The sequence below is a fragment of the Populus trichocarpa genome, chromosome 14 (assembly GCF_000002775.5).
Source record: "Populus trichocarpa isolate Nisqually-1 chromosome 14, P.trichocarpa_v4.1, whole genome shotgun sequence".
Taxonomy (NCBI): domain Eukaryota; kingdom Viridiplantae; phylum Streptophyta; class Magnoliopsida; order Malpighiales; family Salicaceae; genus Populus; species Populus trichocarpa.
In genome coordinates this window covers 9,109,453-9,134,573 of record NC_037298.2, presented here as the reverse complement: position 1 = coordinate 9,134,573, position 25,121 = coordinate 9,109,453, and the positions used below count along the sequence as shown (strand labels likewise).

The window sequence follows — 25,121 nt, the reverse complement described above, 5'->3', positions numbered from 1 at the left end:
CTATCAACATTAGTCAATGGATTGTTTAATTAGGTTTTGAAACTAGAGAGGCTATATAATTTGTTTAGAAAACTATAATTTACTCCTTTTTTTTTAATAATTTACGCATTATTTTAGTACGTATCGAGGGTTTTTTTTTTTTTTTTGTTTTCAATGAATATCATAGATAATTAAACCATAGCTCAACACCAAACCCACTAAATTAGTAAATAAAGGCAACACAAAACCTTCAGTACCAGCAGAATACAGCATTCCAAATGGAAGATGAAGAAAAACACTGGTATATTTCTATTAAGAGCTCCAAAAATAATTCCTTTTGATCCTTCAAAGCTGAAATCATGAACATTTATCCCGCATCACCAGGAAAATGACCTAAAATATAAATTATCCCGTTCATTTCGTAATCTGCACACGGATTTCGTAATCTATTAAGTTGTCAAAATCCCCCTGCCAACGGTTCCCTTGCGTGAGGGCTATATGCTGAGAAGAGCTGCCGCCCAAGTAACACATGAAGCATACTCCCAGCTCTGTACCATATCTCTGGAAGGTTGAAAGCTTCTATAAGCTCTGCAATCCTCCCTATTTTACAAATTTTAGTCGTGGAATTAGTACTCGAAGCATAGAGAACAAGGAGAGAAGAACAGCAGGACAGTCACCATATCATTCACCCAAAACGTAAAAATACATCAACACAGGGTTTTCTTCCTTTGTACAGTCTAGATATAAGCTGACTGCAGCGAAGAGAATGCCCTTCATTTGTGTTATATGAGAACAGTTCACCTCTAGTTCAAGCGTCATCTTTTTCCATAAGTGATAGGGTTGAAGTGTGTGATTCATTCAGAAATATGTATGATCCATTACAACTACCTTAAACCTTCAAATAGTTGGTAATAATAATCTGACATCACATCCACAATGAATGCAATTCTGTTTGACGTGTCACATTAACTCTATGTGGAAACAAAACTTTTGGAATGGAGAGCCTTCACCCATGCACATGAACTTGTAACAGCAAGTCATACCAGAAAGTCAGTGTGCAGATCAAGCACCAACAGCACTATCAACCAATAAAAGAAAATCATCTTCTGAAAAAAGTAGTAGACGCACACATGCAGACAAAGAACACAGAATGGAAGAAATGATCCCAATAAGAAATGGGAATATAACAAGTTTCAGTGTCACCCAATTTTCCAAGCTCAACTCAAGTGTTAGAAAGCTGCATTAGGTGCAATACACAAGGAACAAGCTCTCAACAACTCAAAAATAGATAGTTTTATAAAATTCATAATGCCCCCTAGGGGTGTAAATGCACTGGCAATGTATTCCATTACTTGAATTATCCTCTTCATAAGCTATTTTAACTTCTACAAGGAAAATGAAAGAGAAAAACAGTGGCATGACAAGACAAGAATACAGATAACAAAGAGCAGTTTTGGAGCGATGGTGGTAGTTGACTGGACAGAGACTTAGATTTAACATAACTGAGCTGATTTTAATCGAACCCATTACAATAGAACAACCACAGGTTACAAAGTGTTCAAGAGCATTTGAATATGAATCAAGACCCATCATGGCCTCATATTTTTTGGACATTCAGTTGACAAAGATCAGGAAAAAATGGAGAGGAGGAACTAAAACAAATTGCACAATGTAATCCAAGTTCATCCAACCCAAGAACCCACCACCACAGTTTACTTGCAGCAAGACCAATAGGAAAGAGAAAAATAAAGCAAAACAGGTAAACTGTACACAACATGCAGGAACCTGTATGATATAAAGTGAACAATCTTGACACACATAATTCTCCCGTAACTTAAGAAAAGCATATCAAGAGGAGGTAGTCCATAAAGACACAAGAACAACTTGGGTATTCAAGTACTTTATGGAAGCCACTTGATTTGTTACTGGCCAGAACAGCCTCTTAAGCACCAAACAGAAACACATGTATGAGTATGGCCCCATTTGTTTCTGGCGGTTGGAAAGCGCTTTTGCTTCCTTTTTTTTTGGTGTTTTTAGATTATTTTGATGTGCTGATATCAAAAATGAATTTTAAAAAATAAAAAAAACATCGTTTTGATGCATTTCCAAACAAAAAGCACCTCTAACACAATGGGACAAATTAGGTCTATCAATTTTGTAGAGACACCATATTTCCTTCTCTTTTTTTTCGTAGTCCCAATACCTTAGAGTGCTATAGAATGACAAGTGATTTCCTACAAGGAGTGATCTAGATGCATTCCTAACCATCAACAAAGTCCATGTTAACATTGAGCAGATGCTAAGAATAAGAAAATCCAAGGCTTGGCCTGGGAAAGACTTGAATGTACTTATCAAGGATATATTCCAAGACATACACAGAAGGAGAGAAAAACAGCCCCTTCAAATGGTTAAAGAAATAAGAAGTAATTGAGAATTCAAAGGCCAATAGCAGAATACCTTTTCCATCCAGAACTTTGTTGGAGCAATAATGTTTCCCTTCATTCTTTTCCTCATGACACATCTGTGTAACAGTCGTCTCAAGGAAACAACGATTTAAACATGAGATATATAAGTTTTTCGACCTTCCTGAAACTCGTTTAGCCTTCAAGAAGAGCAATCTTCATAAAGTTGATCAAGGACAAAAATTTAAACTTAAATGCATGCAAATGCTTCAAAATCAAAGGTATGCCAATCATGTGAAATGAATTGCAGTAGAAACAAAATAAAGAGCTGAAAGAGATTATCAGAACCTAAGTTTAAACTCGAATGCAGGCAAAGCTTCAAGATCAAACATACCTTTATCCTGAGAAATGAACCACCAGTTTCTTCAATGTTTTGGAATGAGGAACTGCAAGAGATCATACCAATAAATTGTTAAACAAAAGAAGCATCTTAAATCCTAGTGATCCAGCAAGATTTATCAAAAATCCAATTAATAAGGGGAAACAAGCATTTATGATCAATCGCAACCTGACCTAAATGGATACGATAAATATCACCACAAGCTCCGTGTAACCAATGCAGGACAAAAGCACAAAAACTCACAGGCATGATATCATCATCACAATACCTGAATAGTTCTGGACCCGAATACATATACTTAAGATGAACAGGGGAGGGGGATCCATGTAACTTGGGTTTGACACAACCATTCATGCACTTGTCATGAAACAGGCAGAAGTTTTGTGGTGGCTACTCAATATCCTACAATTTCACTGTTATGTCACACAATTTCAATACTGTGATACATAAGAGAAACAACGAATAACAGGACAATTGCACAATTCACTAAGCAGAGGATGAGCCACGTTTGATACTACCAAAGTGTCCTTAAACATACTTACCCATGATTTGTTTAGCCGACGAGAAAAGGAAACAAGAGAGAGAGAAAATGGTCATTTAATAAATAGCACTATATCAGAGAAGAAATAGCAGAATATCAAAGAAGAATCTGTCAAAGATGTTTCAACAACATTACTATCAGAAGCTCTTAATGGAAAAATCAATAAATTGATAATTAATCTCTAAATGAACTTCCATGGTACACAAATTACAAATTGTATTGGCGCACAATGCACCATGAATTACAAGTTTTGGAAATTTCAATCCCGTGAAGCAATTACAAGGATGGGGAAATGCAAATGACCAGATATTATCTATCCACCCCAATATGCTGATACCAGTCACTCCCATATATCCAGGTTGCATGCGACCACATATCACAGAGAATTCTGCTTGCTTCCTTGACTCACCTGCCGATCAATATGGTTTGCTCTGTTTATTGTCTCTCTTAAGCTGAACCTTCAATTTCTTACCCCCTAATTGGAATCCATTCATCATGGTAATAGCATTTTGAGCTGCTGCTGGTGAGTCATAACTAACAAATCCTGCAAATAAAAGCCTTTAAGATACATAGATAGATCTCCAAATCGCAAATGTCAGATTCACATGTACCAGTAATAAAGAGTGCATACCAAAGCATTTGCTAACACCAGTTACTTTATCAACAAAAACCTTGGCACTTAAGACCTTACCAAATGCTTCAAAAGCATTGGCAAGTTCTTGATCACCGAATTCCTGAGGTATGTGATATATAAACAAATTAGCACCAGGTGGACCTAAGACAAAGAACGCAGGCTGTTAGCAGAAAAGCACCACCAAGAATGAAAAAAAGAGTAACAATTAACAAAACACAGAATGATTGTATAGACGACAAACCTTCCACTTGAACCCCGGAACTTCCACCGACACCTGAAGGTGTTGCAGAATTACTGCTCACAACTGTGGGTGACAATGCACCAGGTGAACTACTCAAAGGCCGGTGAGTCATCATTGCTCCAGGATATGCCACTGGATACTGAAGACCTGTCACCGTAGGATAAGCAGAGCCCATATAAGTAGCAGGAGCATAATTTCTAGGGGAAATATTGGGTGAAAGGTCAGGTCTGATTCCACCACGCAATACATTTCCTTGATTTACTGGAGGAACCATGCTATGAAATGCAGGCTGATTCTGCATGGGTGGCAGACGGTATGGCATAAGTCCATAAACTCCAGGAGCCTACAAGGAGAACAGAGATTACCACACTCTTAACACCATTTTGATTTTGAATAGTAAATGAAAAAAAAGTGTAAATTAAATGAAGAAAGGCAAGCAAGAGACTAGGAAGTTATGGGGTAAGAAAGATCCTGACAAATTCCAAAAGGTCTGGAACTGCAGAAACTGAGGTATTCCCTGAAAAATAGTTAGTAGCAAACAGACCTGGTATCCATATCCATTATAAGGGGGAGCATATCCCATTGGCAAGGCACCAAATAAAGACGGATGTTGTGAATCAGTGTTAGGCATAGCTTGCGATTGTGCTTTCTGAGCCCTCCGAGCCTGCCTTTCCTTTTCTGTATCTGCCCATTTGACAACCAAAGGAACACTTGAACCCTAACAAAGCAAGAGATAGTGATCAGACTGCATGTCACTAATTCATGCATCCATATTATTGCTGAGTTCTCAGGTGCTAAAAGGGTTTACAGATACTGTCCCCTCTCCCCTCAATCCTCCAATAACTTTATAAAAAAAAAAGTCAATATTAAAACGTGGAATCTTGTTGCTACAACATCTGTCAATAAAGTGACAACATAAAATGGAAGATAAGTTTTGATTTTAAATTTTAAATTTGTTTAAAGGGAAAAATATATTGCTGCAAATTTATGAACAGTTATATACTTTCACCTTGTACAGCCTATTCAGGAAATACAGATTATGGTTATTCAAGTTTGGAGAAAGCTACAGAAATTATTTTAACATGCAAATTCGTGATGCAATTCTGATCTGCCATACCAAAATAATTAGCATGCCCCCACTGAAGTAACTAAATGACCAATTTTACTGGGCAGGTCCATGATGTTACATTATGTAACAGAACAACCTTATCTAACATGTGAGTTCAATTTGATAGCCAACATTGATTAAAAAAACAGAGACAGGAAAGGGTGACTTTTCCCATCACATTATTAACCAGCAAAGAATTAAAGTTGGGCTCTGACTAGAAAGAAGAGTAATTGCTTGAGCTTGAGAACTATCAGTCCAATTAGCCAATAAAGCTCACCTCCATTTTATGCTTTCCATTGATGTCCTCCAGGGCAGCAAGGGCTTGTTCTTTTGTCTCGTACTTCAAAAAAGCACAGCCTACCAATTAATTAATTGACATCAGCAAGAACAGTAAAGTTCAGTGCTTCACAACAACAGCCAGATAAGAGATCGGGAGTACTTTTGCTTGTTTGTTGAGAACCTCTTAGTATTTGCAAGTCCTTTATAGTTCCATATTTAGAGAATAAATCAGATACTTCAGCTTCAGAAACATTTTTTGGAAGCATACCAACAAAGAGTTTGTGTTCTGGATAGCAAGAAGAACAAAAAAGAATCATAATGTAACAAGATAAAGTAAATAAGACAGTGAATAAAATAACAGTAATCAGATAAGGCAATGAGGAATCTTGCTGCAGCAATCCAGAGTAATGATCTTAATGGCAACTAATCAACAGTCAATGATATTATATTACACCTAGCCTTTCCAACTCGCCATCTGCATACTTCACTTGTAACGGACTAGATGCCTGAATTGGACAGAAAGAACAGGATGCATTTGAATTAGAGAGACAATGAGATGAACGCATCAGAGAGTAAGAAAAATAGAAGCACTGGTCATACAAAGCTAGCACTGATCAAGGGCCGCATTGCAGGTAATTAGATTCCAAAAAAAGCAGCTCTTAACACTTCCACAGAGATATTTAACAAAAAGAAGGCATTGGGAGTTAAACCGTTAAAAGAAACAGATTACCCATAGACAGAAAAAAGGCTAGGCCTAAACATAAATCCTGATTAACCGAAGTACCTTGGCCAGCAAAATCCCAGATTGCATAACTATTCATCTATAATAACTGTAATTGAGAAACGGTATAAATAACCATCAAATGTCGAAGATCAATGATGAACATATGTTGGAAATTTAAAAATAATCCAGTATAATGAACTAACAATATCAATGTTTTTTTAATGACGATTGACTTTACAAGGAAATTTAAACTATTCAAATAACTCTTAACATTCCATCACACCTTATTCCTGTTGAACTTAGTTTCTGGCACAACTTCCTTAAAATACATTCTTCAAAACAATTTCCATTTTGGTTTAGAATCTCTCAACATTTTCTGTCTTCTACAAATTTTATAATGTATGAAGTGATTCACCCATTTATCTTTTTGTTGCCATCTAAATCCACAATTACCATAATTTACTCTCTCATCGCCAATATCCAATAAAAGTGCATTGTTAACTGCCAATCATGATATCCATTTGTCAAATTCAACTTCTTTTCATCCCTCTAAAACACCGACCCCTTTCCAATATACAATTAGCATCATCACAATACTCTCGCTAACTAAACCGGTCCTCATTGTAACAACCGTACTCTAACACGGTAAAATTTACATATGCTGCAAGCATATTCCACTACTGTAAATGACTAAGAATTGTTTTCACATGATTATCATGCTGGTAAATAATAACTAACTTAACAATCGTCAACATCAGAATATCAAACACGGTAGAAACGATTCCATGATTACATTTACCCAAAGTCAACCACAGTAAGTAATCGCGGAAACTAAAAAAAAACTACTCGAGTGGTTTGCCGGGATCGGAGATTTCATCTACAATACAATGTGATAGAAAACAAGAAAACAGCAAGTAGTAAACTATACATGGAGAGATCAAATTAAAGAAAGAACTAACCCCGGGCAATGTTTTCTTATTATGACAAGCATTAACTGCCTTGTCTGCTTCTTGTCTGGAAGGACATATTAGAAAACAACAACCTAAAAATAAATAAAAATTAGGGTTGGAAGAGTGACTGCACATTACGAATCTTGAATCGAAAGGGAAGAAATCAGGAGAATGCGAAGAAACTAAAGCAAGTAAGCAACCTCTGGAAGCGCGAGTTGTCTTGTCTTTAATGATGTTGACTTCGTCTACCAAAGCGAAGTCTTTGAACATTGCCAGAAGCTCAGCTTCTGTCATGTTCTTTGGTACTTGACCCACAAATAGCTTCACGCTCTCTTCATTACTGCTGCTGCTGCTGCTGCTTGATTTCTTCTCCTTTTTACCCTCCGCCATTACCAAAAAAAATATAAAAGAAAACACTCTCTCCGTCCCTCTCCGTTCGTGTTGGTGTTCTTGTGACTCTCCCTCTCTCCCTCTCCCTATCTGTCTAGAATTCACTGGCTTTGTTTCTCTCTCTAGATTTCTCCTTGAAATTTTGGGTGATTTCGTCGTCGCATGGAAATTGGGGGTTTTCTGGATGGCAAAGTTGGATCTTCGATGGATAAATTATAATTAAAGAGTTGCAATTTGGGCATCGACTTTCGAGTGATTTACGACTCTGACCTTACAGCTGTTCGAGCTATAGGCTTCAAACACCCATGCTCGTGCAGTTATTTGACATCTCGATTCAACCGCTAGTCGGATTAAATTACTACAACGCCCTTCCTCTCTGTTTTTTTGTTTTTTCAATCATTTCTCTTGCATGGCAATTGGCAGGGTGATTTTCTTTCTCTCAGGTCCTATTCCCCGAAAAGGGCAAAAAGCCTCTGATGATTGCCAAAAAGGGATGGGTTTTTTTCGGCCTGGGATTGACCCCTCGAATTACATAAACAGTAAAATCACTTATTTTTCTCTCTTCGTTTTAACTGCTCAGATGATTTTCTTTGACTAGTTTTCCACGCCCGTACTGAATTTTTCCTTTTATTCTCTCCTCTGAAGAGGGCGTCCGATTTTTTTTTATTTTTTTTTTAAATTTATTTACGCGTATGTGTTAGCCCGGGGAACAGCCTCTTTTATGGGAAAGATTTGGATTTTTTTAATTGAAATCCCTTCTCTTTTATCTTTGTTGGTACATTGGTAAAAAAATAATTTCTTGTCATTTTCTCTAAAACTGAAAACCCATGTGATAATTCGAAAAAACAATTTCACTCATCAATCAAACTCCAACATGAGTTAGTGTACTCTCCATTATTTGGTTACTATCCTTAAAAAAATAGAAATAGTGAAGGCTCGTACACAAAAGAGGACGATGATATAATTGTATTTGATAGTAATATATAAGATAAAAATAATTATTTTTGTATTTTATTTAATTATAATGAAAAAACATTATAAAATATAAAAAAAATAATTATTTTACTATTAATATGTATTGTTTTTAAACTTACATATTTAAAAATAGTGATTAGATATTATTTTGTTTACTTTAGTTTATAATGAGTTTTGAAATTAATAATTTTACAATAATTATATTTATAAAATCATGACTGACTTGATGGGTTGACCCGAGGCATTGCTCCGGTCAACCCTTGAGTCGGGTTTTAAAACTATAATAATAACTATTTTTATCCATACAGTAACCTGGGTTGACTCTCTTGATCCGTAACTCGGGCTTTTCCTTGGATTTATCTCCAAATCAATTTTAAAAACTATGATAATAATCATTTTTATTCTATGTTGATTCGGGTTAACCCAGGTTGACCCTTTTGACACATGACTCGGGCCTTACCGAAGTCCATTCTCGAGTTGGGTTTCAAGAATATGATAATGACTATTTTTTTCTTTACATTAATTCGGATCAATGATCAACCCCACTTGTGACCCAGGTCTTGTCTCGGGTCGATCGCTAAATCGAGTTTTAAAACTATAATAATAATTATTTTTATTTTTATGCTAACTAGGGTTAACTCGACCAGTGACCCGGGTTAAGAGCTATTTAATAAAAAAATTAGGCATGACATGGTGGCTTAAAAATTAAAGAGACTATAATAGAAAAAAAATGAAAATAGAGAGATCAAACACGAATTTTGTCGTGATAATTTTAAATAGACCATCATAAGAAATCAGTTGTTAATTTGATAAAAAAGATAAAATTGATTATTATTTTTTAAAAAAATACCGTGTAAATTAAGTCCACAATGCGCTCACTATATCTTTTTTTTTCAAAACTATAGTCTTTCTTATAATAATTTATTATTTGTTGAAGTAGACTCACTTATTTTCCTAGAGTGATTAAAATTAAGTCCCTGTAATTAATGCTATAATCAACCCAATCGAGTCCTTATCCTGGCTCCAATTCATAGCGATGAATAATTTCTATGCCTCCTCCTTGCGATATACACCAATTATATATATATATATATAGAAAATGTGTCACCATTTGACTTTTGGGTTTGAGAATTGCTCATGATGAAGTGAGGAGATGCTCAGAGATGTAACAATTCTCCTTCATTGCGACAATCAAAGGCCTAAGGCTCTAAGCAAGTCAGCCATTAAAGTGACCAGCATGCAGGTCGACCCCAGGGACCCATGGTGCTTGCTTGTGTTTATTGCAGCAATATAAGTGTGACAGAGTTCACTCCAATGAAAAAGACAAGTCTCAAGTCTCCCCTAAATCTGCCATGCGTGTCTTTCTTTCTTTCTTTGGCCTGTATATTGCTGCAATGAACACAAGCAAGCAAGCACCATGGGGTCGACCTGTGTGAATTTCGCAAATCTACTGTTACACGACCTCAAGGCTTTATCTAGATCTATAATTTGTTGTGGACAAAAGAAGCGTTGTCTTTTTCTCTCTTTCACCTGCAGAATAAATAAAGAAACACCAAATCCACGCTTGGCGGCAGCTCTATTTTGAAGCATGTGAGTGAAAAGATACGACCAGCAAGAATTGCAAGAAAAGGAGCCTTTCTTTTTTTGAGCTAGTCCTAGGAAGCCGATTCCTGTAAGAATCGGGCAAACGTTTGCCAGTCAAAGTGGTTCAAATTATCTGACTGGGCGGAGCTTTAATTTAATGCCTTCAGCATGTGCCTGTGTCTTCTTGTGACGTTTTTTTATTTTATTTTCGGCAAGACAATCGTCCCTGACATGCCCATGTGTACGCTGCAAGCTGTATACATGCATTCATTTACTTGCGATGGTGGTTTTCTCAGGTGGAGAAGAGCCATGGATTTGAGGAGCAAAAGCAACTTTAGGAACTACTACTTTTACCTCGTCCGTGCAGGGCGGAGAAGCAGAGGCCTCCTCGCTCTTTTCTATTCCTGGGGTAATTTGACTTCGTAGTTTTTCAGTTTCGAAGTCAATGTAATATTTCTCACCCACGAAAGAAAAGGACCCTCTCAGCTTGGAGTTTCACTTGAATTTTCTTGCAACCACACGCTGCGCGATCCAAAATCTATGAATTTGAACTCGAGGAACAAAGAGCGTGTTTGTCGCCAAGTCCGTTAAAAATTTATTTACTTATTTAAAAAAATTATTTTTAAAAAATAAAAAATTATTTTAATATATTTATGAAAGAAAAATATTTTAAAAAACAATCACTGTTATAATGTCAAACAAGTTCTTAATCTTGGTGGGATTATTTGGCACACAAAGTGTCCATTTAAGAGTATTAGATGTTGCATTTCAAAATATTTTTCGCTTAGAAATACATTAAAATAATAATTATATTTTTACCTTTTAAAATTTATTTTTAACAACAACACATCAAAACAATACAAAGATGTTTTAAAATAAAACCATCACCACAATATTAAATACACTCTTAATCTTGGTGGGATTATTTAGCATACAAAGTGTCTATTTGGGAATGTTAGATATTGCATTTTAAAATATTTTTTATTTAAAAATATATTAGATAATACTTTTTATTTTTTTAAAATTTATTTTTAATATTAATATGTAAAAAAATAAAAAAATACTAAAAAAATAAATTTTGACACGCTTGGAAACCCTGGGAAGCAAAGGAGTAGCTAGGTAGGGGGTGATTGTTTTCTTTGTTTTGTCTTCTCAAGTATACGCAAAAGGAAAGTTGATGACCAAAAAATGGGAGTGTCATTTTCAGCAGAAAGCGTGCGAGGGTGGGGAACAAGAGGGGTAGTTTTGTAATTAGGAATACAAGGATAGAATGGTAGTTTAGCATGAAAAACAGGTCATAGAGATAAGAACGCCAGACTGTCCCGCCAACGCCAGTTCCTTGTTGCTCTTTATTATGTTACACCGCCGTCCACCTCAGCTCCCTCTCGCGCACATACTTGCTTATGTGTAGCTGGCAAGGTTAAAAACTTAAAATAGCTAAGATAAATTGCATTTCTTTCTCTATATTCTCATAAAATTATAATTATAACAAGTAATAAAGATGTCGATCACCAATTAATATATATTTATTTATAAATTTTAAAATATTTTTTTTAAAATAAATTTATGAAAATGATATTTAAGGAATCATCCAATTATACCATAGTTCTCAAAAAGATTATAATTTTTTATGGTAATATTGATAGTGATTTTATGAATAATTATATATAATCTAATATTTAGATTTTTTAAAAAGAGAATAAAATATCTATTTTTTTATTTTGTTATTATAATTTTCTCATATTAGTTATTTTTATATTTGTTAAGGTACATAAAAATGATTAATGATTTTTTTATTAAAATTTATTTTTACAATTATAATAAGTTTTGTTTAAAAAACAATAATTCTGATAAAAACAAAAATATTTTTATTAATAAGACACCTTTTCCTCCTCATTTCAAATCATAAGAATTTTTATGAATATTTTAATTAGTTTTTATTCATAAATCATGTCATTAATAAAAAAAAAGATACGTTATTATAAAAAAAAATTACATGAATAAGAAAAGATAATTTTGACTAAAAAAGTACATTAATCCTCTAATTTTTATCATTACCTTACTTATTCCTATAAATATCTATTTTAATTTAAATATAATTAAATAAAAATAATTCTCAAAAAATGCTCCATAACAAAGGGTTTATTTAACTATATATATAAATATATATGGCTATTTCATCTGTGAGTACGGGGTGTCATTGAATTTGACTGTATCCAATTTTTAATTTCATCTGTTGACAGATGGAAACAAACCTGTCATCACCAACTATGCATGCACTGATGAATAGAATAGCCATTTTGATAGTTGCCGGATTATTGTTTTCTAAAATATTTTTTTATTTAAAAATATATTAAATTAATATATATATGTTTTTATTTTTTAAAATTTATTTTTAATATCAATACACTAAAATAATTTAAAAATAAAAAATTAATCTCTTTAAAATCAATTTTCCACCGCAAAAAATGAATAAACAGGATCCAAGTGCTGGGTGGATTGGCAGCTAGCCAGTAATACTAATAACAGAGGCAGCAAATGGTTTTATGGTAATGGGACCCTTAAAGTTTGTCTCCCATGGTGGAATCTCTCTCCCATGTCAAAGAGGGTATGATAGTGACCTCAGTTTTTTCGTTTCCGAACTAGCTATTTGATCATATGGATTTGACCACTTGTTGCCCGAGACATGAAAAAAAGTGGCCATAGCATTGCATTGTTTGTCGTCCTATGGATGGACTTTCCGGCCACACTTGATCACAATATTAATATAAAAAACCTTAATTTTTCTTTTTATTTACATGAATGTTCAAACCAGATTACACACATCTCGATTAATTTTATGAGCCCTAAAATTAACGACCATGTAAATCTCTAGTGGCCCTAAAAAAACTCAAACTCGTAACTATTAAAGAACAAATTTAAAACCTGACCAATTAAACTACCCCTCAGAATTAACAAAAACCCTAACTTGATATCAACAGCGCAAATGTAATTGCTACTATTGTTTTTTTTTTTTTCCTTATACTCAGCTTAGTATTATTTCGTTAAAATCCAATCTCGTTAAAATCCAATGTTTTGGTTGGTGAAATCAATAAAAATTAAAAAAGTTGTATAAGTCTTATTTAGAATTGTATTTCAAAAAGCATTTTATTAAAATTTATTTATTTATTTAAAAAAATTATTTTTTTATATTTTCAAATTATATACTGCTATTAAAAAATATTATTTTAATATATTTCCGAACAAATTATATTTTAAAAAATAATTATTATTATACTCTAAAACAAACAACACACTCCAGGACAGAATAACACACTCCAGGACAGATGCGGCAGGGCTAGCTCAGGCTACTGTGGGGATCTGAACGGGATATGGTACTTATACAGTAGCAGCAGCTGCATACTGATCTTACTCCCAGGAATCAAAAGATGACAGAAAAAGGCATCAACGCTGGTTTAATCTAGAAATATTGGTTTTAACCCTGGTATCCAGATCAAAGACTACTAGCTGCTGCAGTAGAAATTTCAAGTAAAATGTTGCCTTACGTTAACTGTCGGGGGAGAGCTGGAGCTTGCTTTTAAGAAACACCCAAAAAAGAGTGAGAATGGAAAGTTATTTGTAACTAAAGCAAATCACAGTGTTGTTGATAATACACAATACCAACAAGGCCACTAATTGGTCCTTAATTTTACCTCCAACTGGTACAGGTCGACCTCATAAATCTTCCCATTTATTTCTCAACCATAAATTGATGTTCAGGAAACAGCCAAGGGAGAAGAGAGCGATGGTACGATTATTTCTGTAGAAAAACCAGATACAATGGTTATCATCTAATTTCCTACTCTGATTACAGCAATTCAGGAAGGCTCATATGCCTGATGATACAGTCCGACCCCAGGGAAAAACATGTGCATTGATCAAAATAAATATACAACTCAATCAAATAAATGCAAGTCTCACCAGAACCCAAATAAATATTGGTCCCCAACTCAAATGGCCAAAAAAATAATCTGCTATCAGAATCATCTCGTGCAAACCCTCCGTCTGAACTTGCTGAGAGGGCTGCTTTTCTTCACTTGAATAAAACCACGGAAGTCAGGTATTGGGGAATGACTGTAAATGGACATTCCCTCCCCTAGATGGCATCCAATCCGGCAAGCTTGCGCAGCTCCTCACATAGTATAAATGTAATTGTAGTTTGCGGACCCAATCTTGCAAATATTGCAAAGCCCCTACAAAGGTTTAAAAGTTAACACCCTAAACGCACATGCAGAGACACACACAAGAAAAAAAAAATAAAAACCCTTCAAATACTTCCAGAATGAGTATGAAAGTTGTATCATCTAATCATGATCTACTTGTCTAGTTAAGAGCCCAAACTAGAACCTAGAGGATTTCATCTTAAAATTATCAAGAGACCTAACAATGGCTATTATTGCAGCGAACCAGAGTACCTAGGAGATTGTGTAGAACCATACATCTTAAATATACATGCACCTGGTTAAAAAAGCAATGCTCATGGAGGCCTAGATAAGAATCTCACCCCTTGTAAAGTGCCCTAGGGCCTTCTTTAAGCATAACCTGAAAACTCAAAACACAAAGGTGTCAGACATGAAAGCCAATTTTCCCTTGCAAAGACTCATTAACAAACCCCGACCTTACTCCACACATCACAGAAACATTAGACAAACTCCTTAAAGAGGGGAGAAACAAAAGCAAAATTAACAGCAGTTTTTCACCAATCTTCTCTCTTTCCCAGTAGAAACTCATGAAACTATTGTGTCATGGATCATCAATTTGGACAGCAATAAATAGTCAACTGACAACTATACAAGTAATCAAGCAAGATCAGCATCCTGTGTAAGGAAGCCACAATCTCTGGAATGCATATGGTTGTATGCTCAGCAGTGATGGAGGATCCACAACCATAAGCCCACAGCACCAGCAGTAAGGAAAAGAGGCCAGTTCCCACACAATAAACAATAATCCAAATTACTATCGTCTGAAAACCTGCCTGTCAGCTTACAAGTTGCAAAAAGCACACATAAAGCTGTCCAATTCCAGTTGTACATTAATGCTAGCTGCAATTTCTTACCCTTTCCTTCACAAACTATTTCAGTTATTAATACTAGTATGCAAAACCCGTCCAATCCAAAAAATGCCTAGGGGTATTCAACGGAAATAAACAGTGCAGATAGAAAAAAGTTCATGATCATAAATTAAAGTGAGATGAGCATGTGAAAGAACAAACAAATCTGATACCTGATATGCACAATGAAATCCATTTTTATAGTTTCCAACTGTTTTAGATTCTCGTTGCAGCATGAGGCGGGTTTTAATCATGTCCATAGGTGCAGTTACAAGGGTACTCACTGTTCCAGCAACTGTACTCGAGCTTCACAAGACAAGAAATATTTTTAGGTAGCACCCACATGAATAAAAAGGAAAAGCACATGCTTATCATGTATTAACTAAAAATGAAGTGTGCTTGAAAGGTAGTGGTGAAACAAAGTTCGTTCCACAGGTTACTTTGGGAAAAAGCATCAGGAAGGAAAAGCTTTACAGGTTATGAGCATGAAAAAAAAATGGCGATGCTTCAGTTTTGACTTTCTACAGGAACTGGATGATCCTATCTGTTATCTACCTTCTATTTCCAACTTCCCATCATTATAATAAATTCGTGCATCTATTAAGAGAGATAGGGAAATAAAAGCTTCAAATGGTGCCATACAGTAGATGTAGATGAAATCCTTCATCCAGAGGTGTCCACCTAATCAGAACCTGCATAAATGGAAAACTGAAGAAATTTTTAATATGGGAGAATGAAAAGAAAAATAAAGGCAACCAGTTTAGACTTCAATTAAACAAAAATCAACAATTTTGTAAACTATAGAAATTACTTCATGTATCCAGAGTGAAAAAAGAGTATGCTTAGAACTTGACCTGCTTCGTTTCATCATATGTTGCCAGTTGTGATGCAGTCAAAGCAGCAGCTCTCACCATAGCAGGGCCAACCCCCTTCCAAAGAGCTCTTATTCCCTCTTCAGAAACAATTGTACGCATTTCCGCCATTGGTCCTCCTTGTCTCTGATTTGAATTCATCTGCAACCGGACCTGATGAAAAACAAAGTTAGAATCCTAGATAAGATTTCAGATGAAAAGTTCCAGAATGCCTAACATGATTGCATACCTTCAGAACTTCGACTGGATTAGTAAGTGCAGTTGCAACTGCACCAGAAAATGCTCCTGATGCAATCTTAAGTAAGATATTGGTGGACCCAAAAGCCAAATTACAGGCATACTTCGAGGGTTCATAGAGGCCTAAACGTAGACCTCCATAAAGAACTGACCTAATCAATGCAGGCATCAACCCCAGATACAAAGCCTTTGGCCCTTCCTTTTTCAATACTTGAACAGCCACTTGTCCCTGTACATGTAAGGAAACCCAACATCAATATCAGCTAATCAACCAAACAATTGCAATTACACTAAATGATTGGCATACCATTCCAGTCAAGGGGCCTCTCCGGCCAACAAGTTGCATTTGTAGTCGAACCTTGAGCACATCTGTTTTTCAAGTTGAAGTATGAGATAGTTAAGTATTCAATAGCGATAATACAACTTCCACACATATTTATTCTAAGTTACTTTTTGTATAATTTTGAAAAACGTTTCGAAGGATAGATTCTACAGCATCTATAAGTAATCGATCGCTAAAATACTTGTTAAGATCTATACTACTATATTTCTGAACAATTTCTCTACTAATTCTGAGAAAAGTTATTCAAATAATGAACAAGAAGAACCAAATTCAAAAGCTAGCAGTGTACCATTCCATCCACTTTCTCGCTTTCACATAGATTGTCATCATCCAAGGGTATAGTGAGTAAAATTTGCAGCTTGAATGGTCAGAAGTCTGCAGTGCATGTTCAAAATCTCAGTTGGCTTCCTATGCCCTAAGGCTAATGCATCCCATTTGCAGAAAAGAATACACATAAATTTGAAGAATGAATATTTTCATATAGCTGTGGAAGCTAATTAGATGGCAAATTGCACCTTTTCAATCCATTTAAAAACCATTTGTTTTATTGCATTTTCCTTTTCCTTTTCTTTACCTCCCATGAAGAGAGAACAATACAAGAAAACAAAGTTCTGCACAGACCATCTAGCGAGCATGCCTAATTGCATTATAACATACATCATTAAGGTCACTGCAAACAGCTCTGAGATTTTAAAACGCCATTTCCGATACATGTCTTAGTTAATTTACTTTGAGATGCAAAATCGCAGCATTCGAGCCCAATCTTGACACAGAGGGAAACAACACAAGAAAGATAGCAAGTACGAGCAATACAGAATTCTACCAAACAAGATCACCACACAAGAACCCTAATTCAAAATTTTATTACTCAATATTTTTTCTAATCAAAACTCAATATTTCAGCTCTTCTAGGCTGCTTATATACCAGGAAAAACATCCTAAACAAAGCTGAAAAAATATTAAAATTTCTATACCAAATAGGAAAAAGAATTCTAAATCAACTAGGAAAATATGACAAATCCCGAACAGTAACTTCTAGTACTTATTTGAAGGCCTTTTAGACCTCAAATGGCTACAAAATTTTAATTCTACCGAAACAAGGCCTCTAGAATGTATTGGAAAAATTTCAACCCGATTCAATGGTTGGATTGAAAGTTATGTCCATTAACATTGGGCTGCACATTAGGGAAAAATCTCCGGCATCAAAGCTTGAATCGAGCCACAGTTCCAATGTGCTATTGTGTTGCAAACCAAACCTCAACCTCTCCAATCACACTAACAAATTAAATAAGATTCTAGTTCCTTTTACTAGGAATTAATCACATCCCTTTTACAGGGAATTTATAGACAAATCATGATCGCACGACCAATGGGGGGAGGTGAGCCTTCATTCATCTTTCCGAGATTTGATCATATGATTCAATAAAAAAGTGAAATAAATTTACAAGCAGCACGTCATTAAATATCTTGGAATGAATGAAACCTGGGAAGCATAAAACCGAATGCAAGGAAATCACAAATCATAAAAATGTATTATTAAAATGAATCAAAAAAGAAAAATCAAGGAAGAGAAGAAGAACCTAAGGGGTGCGTGATGGCGGTGGCAACAGCAACGGAGAGTCCACTAGTAGCGAAGTGAGATACCATTTGGGAAGACGAGACTGGCCATTTCTGCTTCTCCTCTGCCACTTTAACAACAAAAGAATCTAGAGCATCGAAATTGATTTATATAAAAGAAGGGAAAGAAAGGCAAGCATGAAAGATCTAACAGCAACAGAAATGAAAAGAAACCTGAATTCCTGGGACTCGAATGGGGATGGCTGCCATCCATCTCTTTCCTTTCCCTCCACCTTTATTTTTTCTTTTTCTTCCGGCGGAAAGAAGAGTATTGGGGATATTTTCTTTTTTTAATGTTTTCGAACAAGCGTCCCCTGTCTTTTTTTAATTTTTAGTAACTACAAAAAAGTTTAATACCAATTTTTCTAACAAAGCTACTATAATTACAAATTTTAAGAAATAAAAAAAATCAAACAATATACAACTGCATCTTGGTTTTTTTTTTTTTTTTTAAAAAAATACATTATGTTACATATATGTGGTTTTCTTTTAACAAATAAAGATAATGGAGAAAATTGTAAATCTTAATTAAGAAAATTAAAAATTAAAGGGATAAAATAAGCATAGTTTTTAGACCCGGTCCAAGATCTAAATTCCGGATTTTGATCGGGTTGTCCGGGTTAATTTTTTTTAAAATCAAAACGACATTGTTTTAGTAAAAAAAACAAAATCAACAGTTTTTGACCAAGTTTTGACGGGTCACACTAGGTTTTTTTTTCTTATTTTTTTTTAAATCTGACCCGGTTCCAGCCCTGAGTCGACCCGTCGGACAACGCTTTAAAACTATGAAAATAAAACATTTAATTAATTTCACAAATTTTGTACCTTTATCCAAAACCATGTAGACTCATGACTTAAATATTCAAATGAGTAGATGAATACTGTCAGGAGTGTATTGTGAAAATTTATTTTAATAAAAAATTATTTTTTTATACCTTTATATTATTTTAATATATTGCTTAAAAAAAATGTTTAAAAAACAACACCAACAACTGATCATAAGTATCTCTTGAAATTGTTTTTCCCTCACGACCTGATTTACAAGGAAGAAAGGATTTGCTTTCCATCATGACCTGATTTACAAAAAGGGTCTTAACTACTTGGTAACCTCAGTTTCACTACCACATTTACAACTTGCATTTGTTTTACAAAAAGAGCAGCAACTGATTATTCTGTTTAGGAAAAGACAAATTCAGCACCATCTCCTTCACCTCTTGCTCACTCGATTTCCCTTAGCTTCATTCACAAAGAGTCGATGCCTGTCATAAACAAAGTAAGCATCAGTAGCAAAGCAAGAAGGTAAACATGTCAATGAGAGTAATAATACCCTCATGTACTTGATTGAATCATCCAAATGTGGGTCTTATATATATGCCCTTTACAACGAACTGTCTTGTGAAGTAGGCAGATTGAGCCCAAGATGAGCAAATCTATCGCAATCCTTCATCCAGCCAGTAAGCAGAAGTTCAAGTGTGCTCTTAAGTTAGTTTCCTAAAGCACTGAGACCGAAATGACTTTTGTTATTACTGATGCATCGAAGCTATTACAAATCATTGATGAACAGAATTTCACCAGGTTGGGTGATCAAATAAAATCATCCCCTTGCCTAAGGTGCAACAAGCATGCATCTTATCTCTGTGCGTGTGTATTCACACTATGTAATTTGATATTCTTGCCAGACGGTGGACAAGTTCTGACCTCTCATATTCTAATTTCTGGATAACAATCCCATTCAATAGAAGCTCTGAGCTGTAAACTGCTGCTCCTGCAACCAGGTTAGATCAAAATTCTTATCACAAAACTGAGATAAACTTTTGTGGAGGAGAAAATGGAATTGTAGATGCCAACCTTTATCAAGAAGTGGCACACAAATTGCATGATCTTCTTCACATGAAAGAATCAATAGATCATCTGGAATTTTCAAAGCAAATATCTGACTTTTCTCCATGATCTGCGTAGCATTGCTCAGAAACTAACTCATTTAAAGAGGTGCAAAGGCCATAAAAGAGATGCAAGAAAGAAAAAGGGAAACAAATCCCTACGGCCGTAAGGGTGATAAAATGCCACCACTGAGACTACTAGCTGTGGAATTGCATAATATTCATACCTGGCCATGAAGAGCATTGACCAAGCTAGTTATCATTTCTTTTTCAGGTTTTATATTTGGTGTAATGAAGACTCTTTGACCCTGTGCCCATGAGCATCCCAACAACATGAGACAATAAGGATATGAGTTTCGAAGCAAGCAAAAATGCATGTCTGGTTTGAGCAAAATCACCACAAGCTTAGAGAAACACCTTTAGAAGTGGTTGTTGGTTTGCACGAGCCAGTGAAACAGGCAGGCTAAAACCAATATCCTTTTCCTTCTTCGCATCTCTTAAGATAAAGTTTTTCTCATCAATAAGGAGGCTTGCTTGCCCGCAGCTCTCAAGCCATAAATGAGTCACCACTGGTTTACCAAGAGCAATAGCTTCCAACATGTTCCTTGTACGCACAAATCTATCCACTACAAAGTGTGTAGCATCCGCTAAAGATGATGCCACGGAAATGCCAAGCCTTGCCAAGATCTGTTATAATAAAGAGAGCACATATGTAACTAGTAAATGATCACGCTATTGGTTGGAAAAGATACAGAAGCTACCTTTTTCTGCTGCCTGATGATATCATCACCTAAATGCTGGCTAAACAGAACTCCTAAATATGCCGTATCTCGTCGTTTCCTCAGATCCTTCCATCTGGAACCAGGTAATGACTTGGGATTGCCTAATCTAATAAGCTTTTTCATCGGGGATGATCTGGGAAGGTTTATGTTGAGTGGTTTTCGGGGGTGGTCTTTGCCATCAGCTATGGTGAATGGGGTATATTGGCTAGTAGCTATATTTAAATGACTTGGCAGTCCACGTCGTGTTCTTTTACCTTTGGGATAGCTCCACGCATTCAGCTTTAGCGAACTGTTTGAGGTAGATACCTCCATGCTAGCAAGCTTTTCTTGGCTCAGTCCATTGATTCTTCCTCCTTCAGATGTGTTGAAACAAAATTTGGGACATCTTCCTGTAGTGGTCGAAATTTTGGATGGTTTCGCAACCAAATGACTCCTCTTTCTTTTGTATGTAATTATACTACCCTCCATGAAATCATCTGTCCTTACCCCTGGATTAGCTGACCCACCATTAGTCCTTTTGAATTTGGCTCCTAACGTTGGATGCGAGTCTTGGGAGGCAAAAGGATCCTGTAGTATCTGTTGTTTGCCAGGTGAAATGCTTTCAACTGACGCTGACAAACTCCCATAGTTGTCACATTCCTTAATTTTGTTTCTCCTCGCAGGTTCCTCATCCTTTCTTTGGTCAATAGTCTTACGAGATGTTGTGGCTGAACTTTTGGTTGCATAGATAAAACTCCTACCAGTTAACTCCCCAACCAAGGGTTTGCTTCTTTTCCTTTTTGTTGTTTCTGACAAGTCACGATGCAACTCCTGATGACTAGGCTGTTTCCAAGATGAAACAGAAGCTCCCTTTCTAGCATAAACCTTTCTTTGCTTTGGCACTCTTGTGATGTCCTCTAGACTGCAGAGAACACCTTTTTCATAGGAAAGTTCCTTTAAATGAACTTTACTATTTGTTACATCTTTTGAAGAATCTACAAGAGGGTCGTTAGGATCTTGAAAAGCCTCACCAGCACTGCTATCAGCTGGGGGGCCGTAAAATAAAGCTTCCATGGCTTCAGCAGCTATTTGGGTGTTACAACCAATATCCAACGTGTCTGATGTATTTCTTTCATCACTGCAAATTTCCAACTCGTGCCCTGATGCAAGGTCAAAAAACTGTTCCATTGGCTTATTGTCAGAAGTATTTTCAGATATAAATTCATATTCTTGTCCTGTTCTGTATGTCTCTTTCACACTGTGGCCTGCAACCCTTGAATCTGTGTGGGGTGAACTTGTTACTTTCTTATGAAGATCTTCATAATTCTCTTCACTGTCATTATCTGATCTGCAACCTCCTTTACCATCAATATACCCTGCCTTCTGATGCCTTGGCACATATCTCTGCTGGCAGCCTCCACAATCAAAAGACTCATCCATCCTCTTGCTAAAGAAATCAACCCCTCCAAAGGTCTTATGTTTACAAATTGGGGTTCTGGTTTTGATACTTTTGGCCAAATTTCGACAGCCTTTTGCACTCAGAACAGGAGGGGATTTCTTCCTGACAGTGTTTCTGAGCTCAGTTCTAGGAGAAAAGTTCACATCATTATCTGATAGGAAGTGATCCACATAGCCAAGTGCACTAGCTTGAGATGACTCTCCAGGTTCCTCAGAGTCAACATAATTTAACCTTGCAAACTCTTGATCACATGTATGCAATCGAGGACAATCAGTTTTCTCATCGGTGTCTTCAGCATTAATTAAAGCCCCTAAGGTCAGCCAGGTTGGCCAACGAGAGAACATAAAAATTAGTCACTCTACCTCATCAATATAATATAGGTCTAAATTCATTTATCGAATCAAAACATATATCATCAGAAATCAAGAAAAAAAAAAAGCTAAGCTAAGCAAAACTTTTACTGGATAGAATCATGGAACAGAGACCTGCACCTTTATCTTCACCAGCAGAGCCATCAGAAACAAAATCTTCTGCGAAATCCTTTAGCCACTGAAAACGCGGACTGGGCTGCCTCATTTGTAAGCCTACTACTCCATTTCCTTTAATTCTTGTACCAGTTTCAACATCAGATACCCCATCAGCTGCATTCTCTAATTGGTCTCCATGGATTTCTTCATCCTCACTGTCAGGGATTACCTGGCTCACTAGTTCATGTTTAGCATTCTCAACAGAATCACCAAGCACTTGAGTATAAAAACCAAGTTTCTCCACCTGGGTTTCTACCAAGGGACTATCGAGAACAGCTGTATCATCATCAAAAGTTACGGTATCTTGAAATTGTTGAAGCTGGCCTTGGTTCGCTTCCATTTGTTCACTGCCAAGATATGAAGTAAAAGAAGCAGATTTTCATAAAATAAAAAAAATAAACATTATTATTAAAGTGAAAGAATTCAAGTTATTAAATTAATATATATTATTACATGTAAAGATCGAAATCCAAGAGAAATGAGTTAATGAAATTTCTACATTAAAAAGAAAACGAAATTAGAGGTTGGGAGGAGGAAAATTACCACGTAGTGAGTAAGAAAACTGGGAGCTAAAAATTATGAATTCTGGGATCGGGATTTTTCAATTCACGAGTGATGACCATTGATAAGACATTGTGGTTGATGATGATCAGTTATCAGGGATTTGGGAGGAGGGAATACGAAGATGCTAATTGGCACTTGGGAGGGAATATTTATTTATTTCGCCAGTGGAGTGGAGGGAAAATTATTTCTTGGAAGGTGTTATGATTTATAATTATAAAAATTGAACTTGCAGACAACAAACAGGGCATTTGGTCTAGTGGTATGATTCTCGCTTAGGGTGCGAGAGGTCCCGAGTTCAATTCTCGGAATGCCCCTTATCCTTTTTTTATCTTGTCAGTTTTGCCCTTGCAGGCTAGTTAAATTTACAGCGACGTTTGGGGGGAAGGGGAAAACGCTTTGGACATGCTTGCAGGTTGCAGCGGAGAAAAGATTAAGGGGTTGCCATGCGACACGTCGTTCGTCTTGCTGAAGGGTGTAGACATCATCAAAATAGATGACGAAAAAACGAGGTGGGGCATTCCGAGAATCGAACTCGGGACCTCTCGCACCCAAAGCGAGAATCATACCACTAGACCAAATGCCCATTTCGGTTATGATCGTATTTATATTTACTATAATTATATTACTCTTATACTTGGAAGGAAATGCAATTTTCAAGTAATTATGGATCCCAACCTTCTGTGATTGAGAAATTTTCTACGCTGATCATCATTTGTGGCCCTTGGATGTGTTTCTTTTATTCGCAACCTAAAAACATTGATGGTTTTTCTATATAAGGTGGTGAATTTCCTTTGTAATGTTTTATATGCTTTATTTTGTCTCTTAAACTAATTAATTAATTTTATTTTACTATATACTGATTCATGTTATTGTTATTATTATTTAATATAGACTAAGTTGTGTATTAAATAAATTGACAATAGGCTTCGTTCAATATAAAATTTAGATTGCATAACGAAGTGGTATTTATGATAGGATCGGTGTTTATGCCTTGTTTTTTAAAAGAATTAGGGAGATTGGCTTGGTGAACTCATGGCAGAATTTACCGAATAAAAATACAGTTATTATTTCAGGGTTGATGAGAGCACGATAGTGGTTGTTTTTTATAGTATTTTTTATTTGAAAATATATTAAAATAATATTTTTTTATTTTTAAAAAATTATTTTTGATATCAGAACATTAAAACCATTTGAAAACACAAAAAAATATTAAATAAATAAAAAGATATTAAATATTAATTTTTTTTAAAATATTTTTAAACACAAAAACAACATTTCATCAATAAACCTCCTTTTCTAGTGGTTTTGTTGGCCGTATCTGAATCAGTAACCTCCTTCTTGAATGCTTTCTCTTTTATCTCTGCATCTAAAGCATATGGAAATGATAATATCAGCCAAGAGAATAATGTCCTCTGAATATATATAATCACAAGTTCATCTGAACTATAGATTGCTTGGAAACTGATGTATGTTCTATTTAATCTTTATTATAATTTTAATTTGTTTCTCACATTGTTTTATCATATAGAACTAATAATTCAACTTTTTTAGTACATGACCAAAGC

At 35.5% G+C, this 25,121-nt stretch overlaps 3 protein-coding genes and 2 non-coding genes across 22 annotated transcripts; 1 reads left to right on the top strand and 4 right to left on the bottom strand.

Moving 5' to 3' along the window:
* Window positions 1-258: 258 nt before the first annotated feature.
* Window positions 259-7,924, bottom strand: LOC7466259 (RNA-binding protein BRN1). 7 transcript variants are annotated; one of them, XR_002979682.2, is made up of 12 exons: window positions 7,459-7,921; window positions 7,268-7,350; window positions 6,039-6,090; window positions 5,745-5,870; window positions 5,583-5,662; window positions 4,742-4,915; window positions 4,198-4,540; window positions 3,954-4,097; window positions 3,732-3,866; window positions 2,776-2,827; window positions 2,437-2,515; window positions 259-1,057 (listed from the first exon to the last, which is right to left on the bottom strand). XR_002979682.2 is itself a non-coding variant. In XM_002320341.4 (9 exons), the coding sequence occupies exons 1-9, from the start codon at window positions 7,646-7,648 to the stop codon at window positions 3,739-3,741; spliced, it is 1,320 nt and encodes a 439-aa protein (XP_002320377.2). In that variant the 5' UTR covers window positions 7,649-7,919; the 3' UTR covers window positions 3,470-3,738. The 7 variants fall into 7 exon arrangements, 2 of the variants coding, with proteins under 2 accessions (XP_002320377.2, XP_024448689.1); XR_002979680.2 differs by having other exon boundaries at window positions 259-579; XR_008057303.1 differs by having other exon boundaries at window positions 2,437-2,827.
* Window positions 7,925-13,803: 5,879 nt separating this feature from the next.
* Window positions 13,804-18,701, bottom strand: LOC7466258 (uncharacterized). 9 transcript variants are annotated; one of them, XR_002979677.2, is made up of 10 exons: window positions 18,540-18,701; window positions 18,329-18,454; window positions 16,713-16,774; window positions 16,398-16,634; window positions 16,151-16,321; window positions 15,939-15,988; window positions 15,470-15,602; window positions 14,751-14,788; window positions 14,168-14,439; window positions 13,922-14,006 (listed from the first exon to the last, which is right to left on the bottom strand). XR_002979677.2 is itself a non-coding variant. In XM_024592913.2 (10 exons), the coding sequence occupies exons 4-10, from the start codon at window positions 16,749-16,751 to the stop codon at window positions 14,343-14,345; spliced, it is 765 nt and encodes a 254-aa protein (XP_024448681.1). In that variant the 5' UTR covers window positions 16,752-16,774; window positions 17,038-17,123; window positions 18,329-18,430; window positions 18,540-18,586; the 3' UTR covers window positions 13,922-14,342. The 9 variants fall into 9 exon arrangements, 8 of the variants coding, with proteins under 8 accessions (XP_024448678.1, XP_024448681.1, XP_024448680.1 ...); XM_024592913.2 differs by adding an exon at window positions 17,038-17,123 and having other exon boundaries at window positions 13,922-14,439; window positions 18,329-18,430; window positions 18,540-18,586; XM_024592912.2 differs by adding an exon at window positions 17,038-17,123 and having other exon boundaries at window positions 13,922-14,439; window positions 18,329-18,436; window positions 18,540-18,580.
* A 657-nt stretch (window positions 18,702-19,358) lies between these two features.
* LOC7457971 (uncharacterized) lies at window positions 19,359-23,671 on the bottom strand. 4 transcript variants are annotated; one of them, XM_024592918.2, is made up of 9 exons: window positions 23,536-23,671; window positions 23,237-23,339; window positions 22,951-23,161; window positions 21,007-22,775; window positions 20,663-20,932; window positions 20,473-20,553; window positions 20,214-20,316; window positions 20,064-20,130; window positions 19,359-19,624 (listed from the first exon to the last, which is right to left on the bottom strand). In XM_024592918.2, exons 2-9 carry the CDS (start codon window positions 23,330-23,332, stop codon window positions 19,573-19,575), a joined length of 2,649 nt encoding a protein of 882 aa, XP_024448686.2. In that variant the 5' UTR covers window positions 23,333-23,339; window positions 23,536-23,671; the 3' UTR covers window positions 19,359-19,572. The 4 variants fall into 4 exon arrangements, 3 of the variants coding, with proteins under 3 accessions (XP_024448686.2, XP_024448683.2, XP_024448685.2); XR_002979679.2 differs by having other exon boundaries at window positions 19,693-20,130; window positions 22,951-23,339; XM_024592915.2 differs by having other exon boundaries at window positions 22,951-23,339.
* Window positions 23,672-23,798: 127 nt separating this feature from the next.
* TRNAP-AGG (transfer RNA proline (anticodon AGG)) lies at window positions 23,799-23,870 on the top strand. The gene has a single exon. It is a non-coding gene; the product is annotated as a tRNA-Pro (tRNA).
* A 197-nt stretch (window positions 23,871-24,067) lies between these two features.
* On the bottom strand, window positions 24,068-24,139 carry TRNAP-UGG (transfer RNA proline (anticodon UGG)). Its single transcript has one exon. It is a non-coding gene; the product is annotated as a tRNA-Pro (tRNA).
* Between the last annotated feature and the right edge of the window lie 982 nt (window positions 24,140-25,121).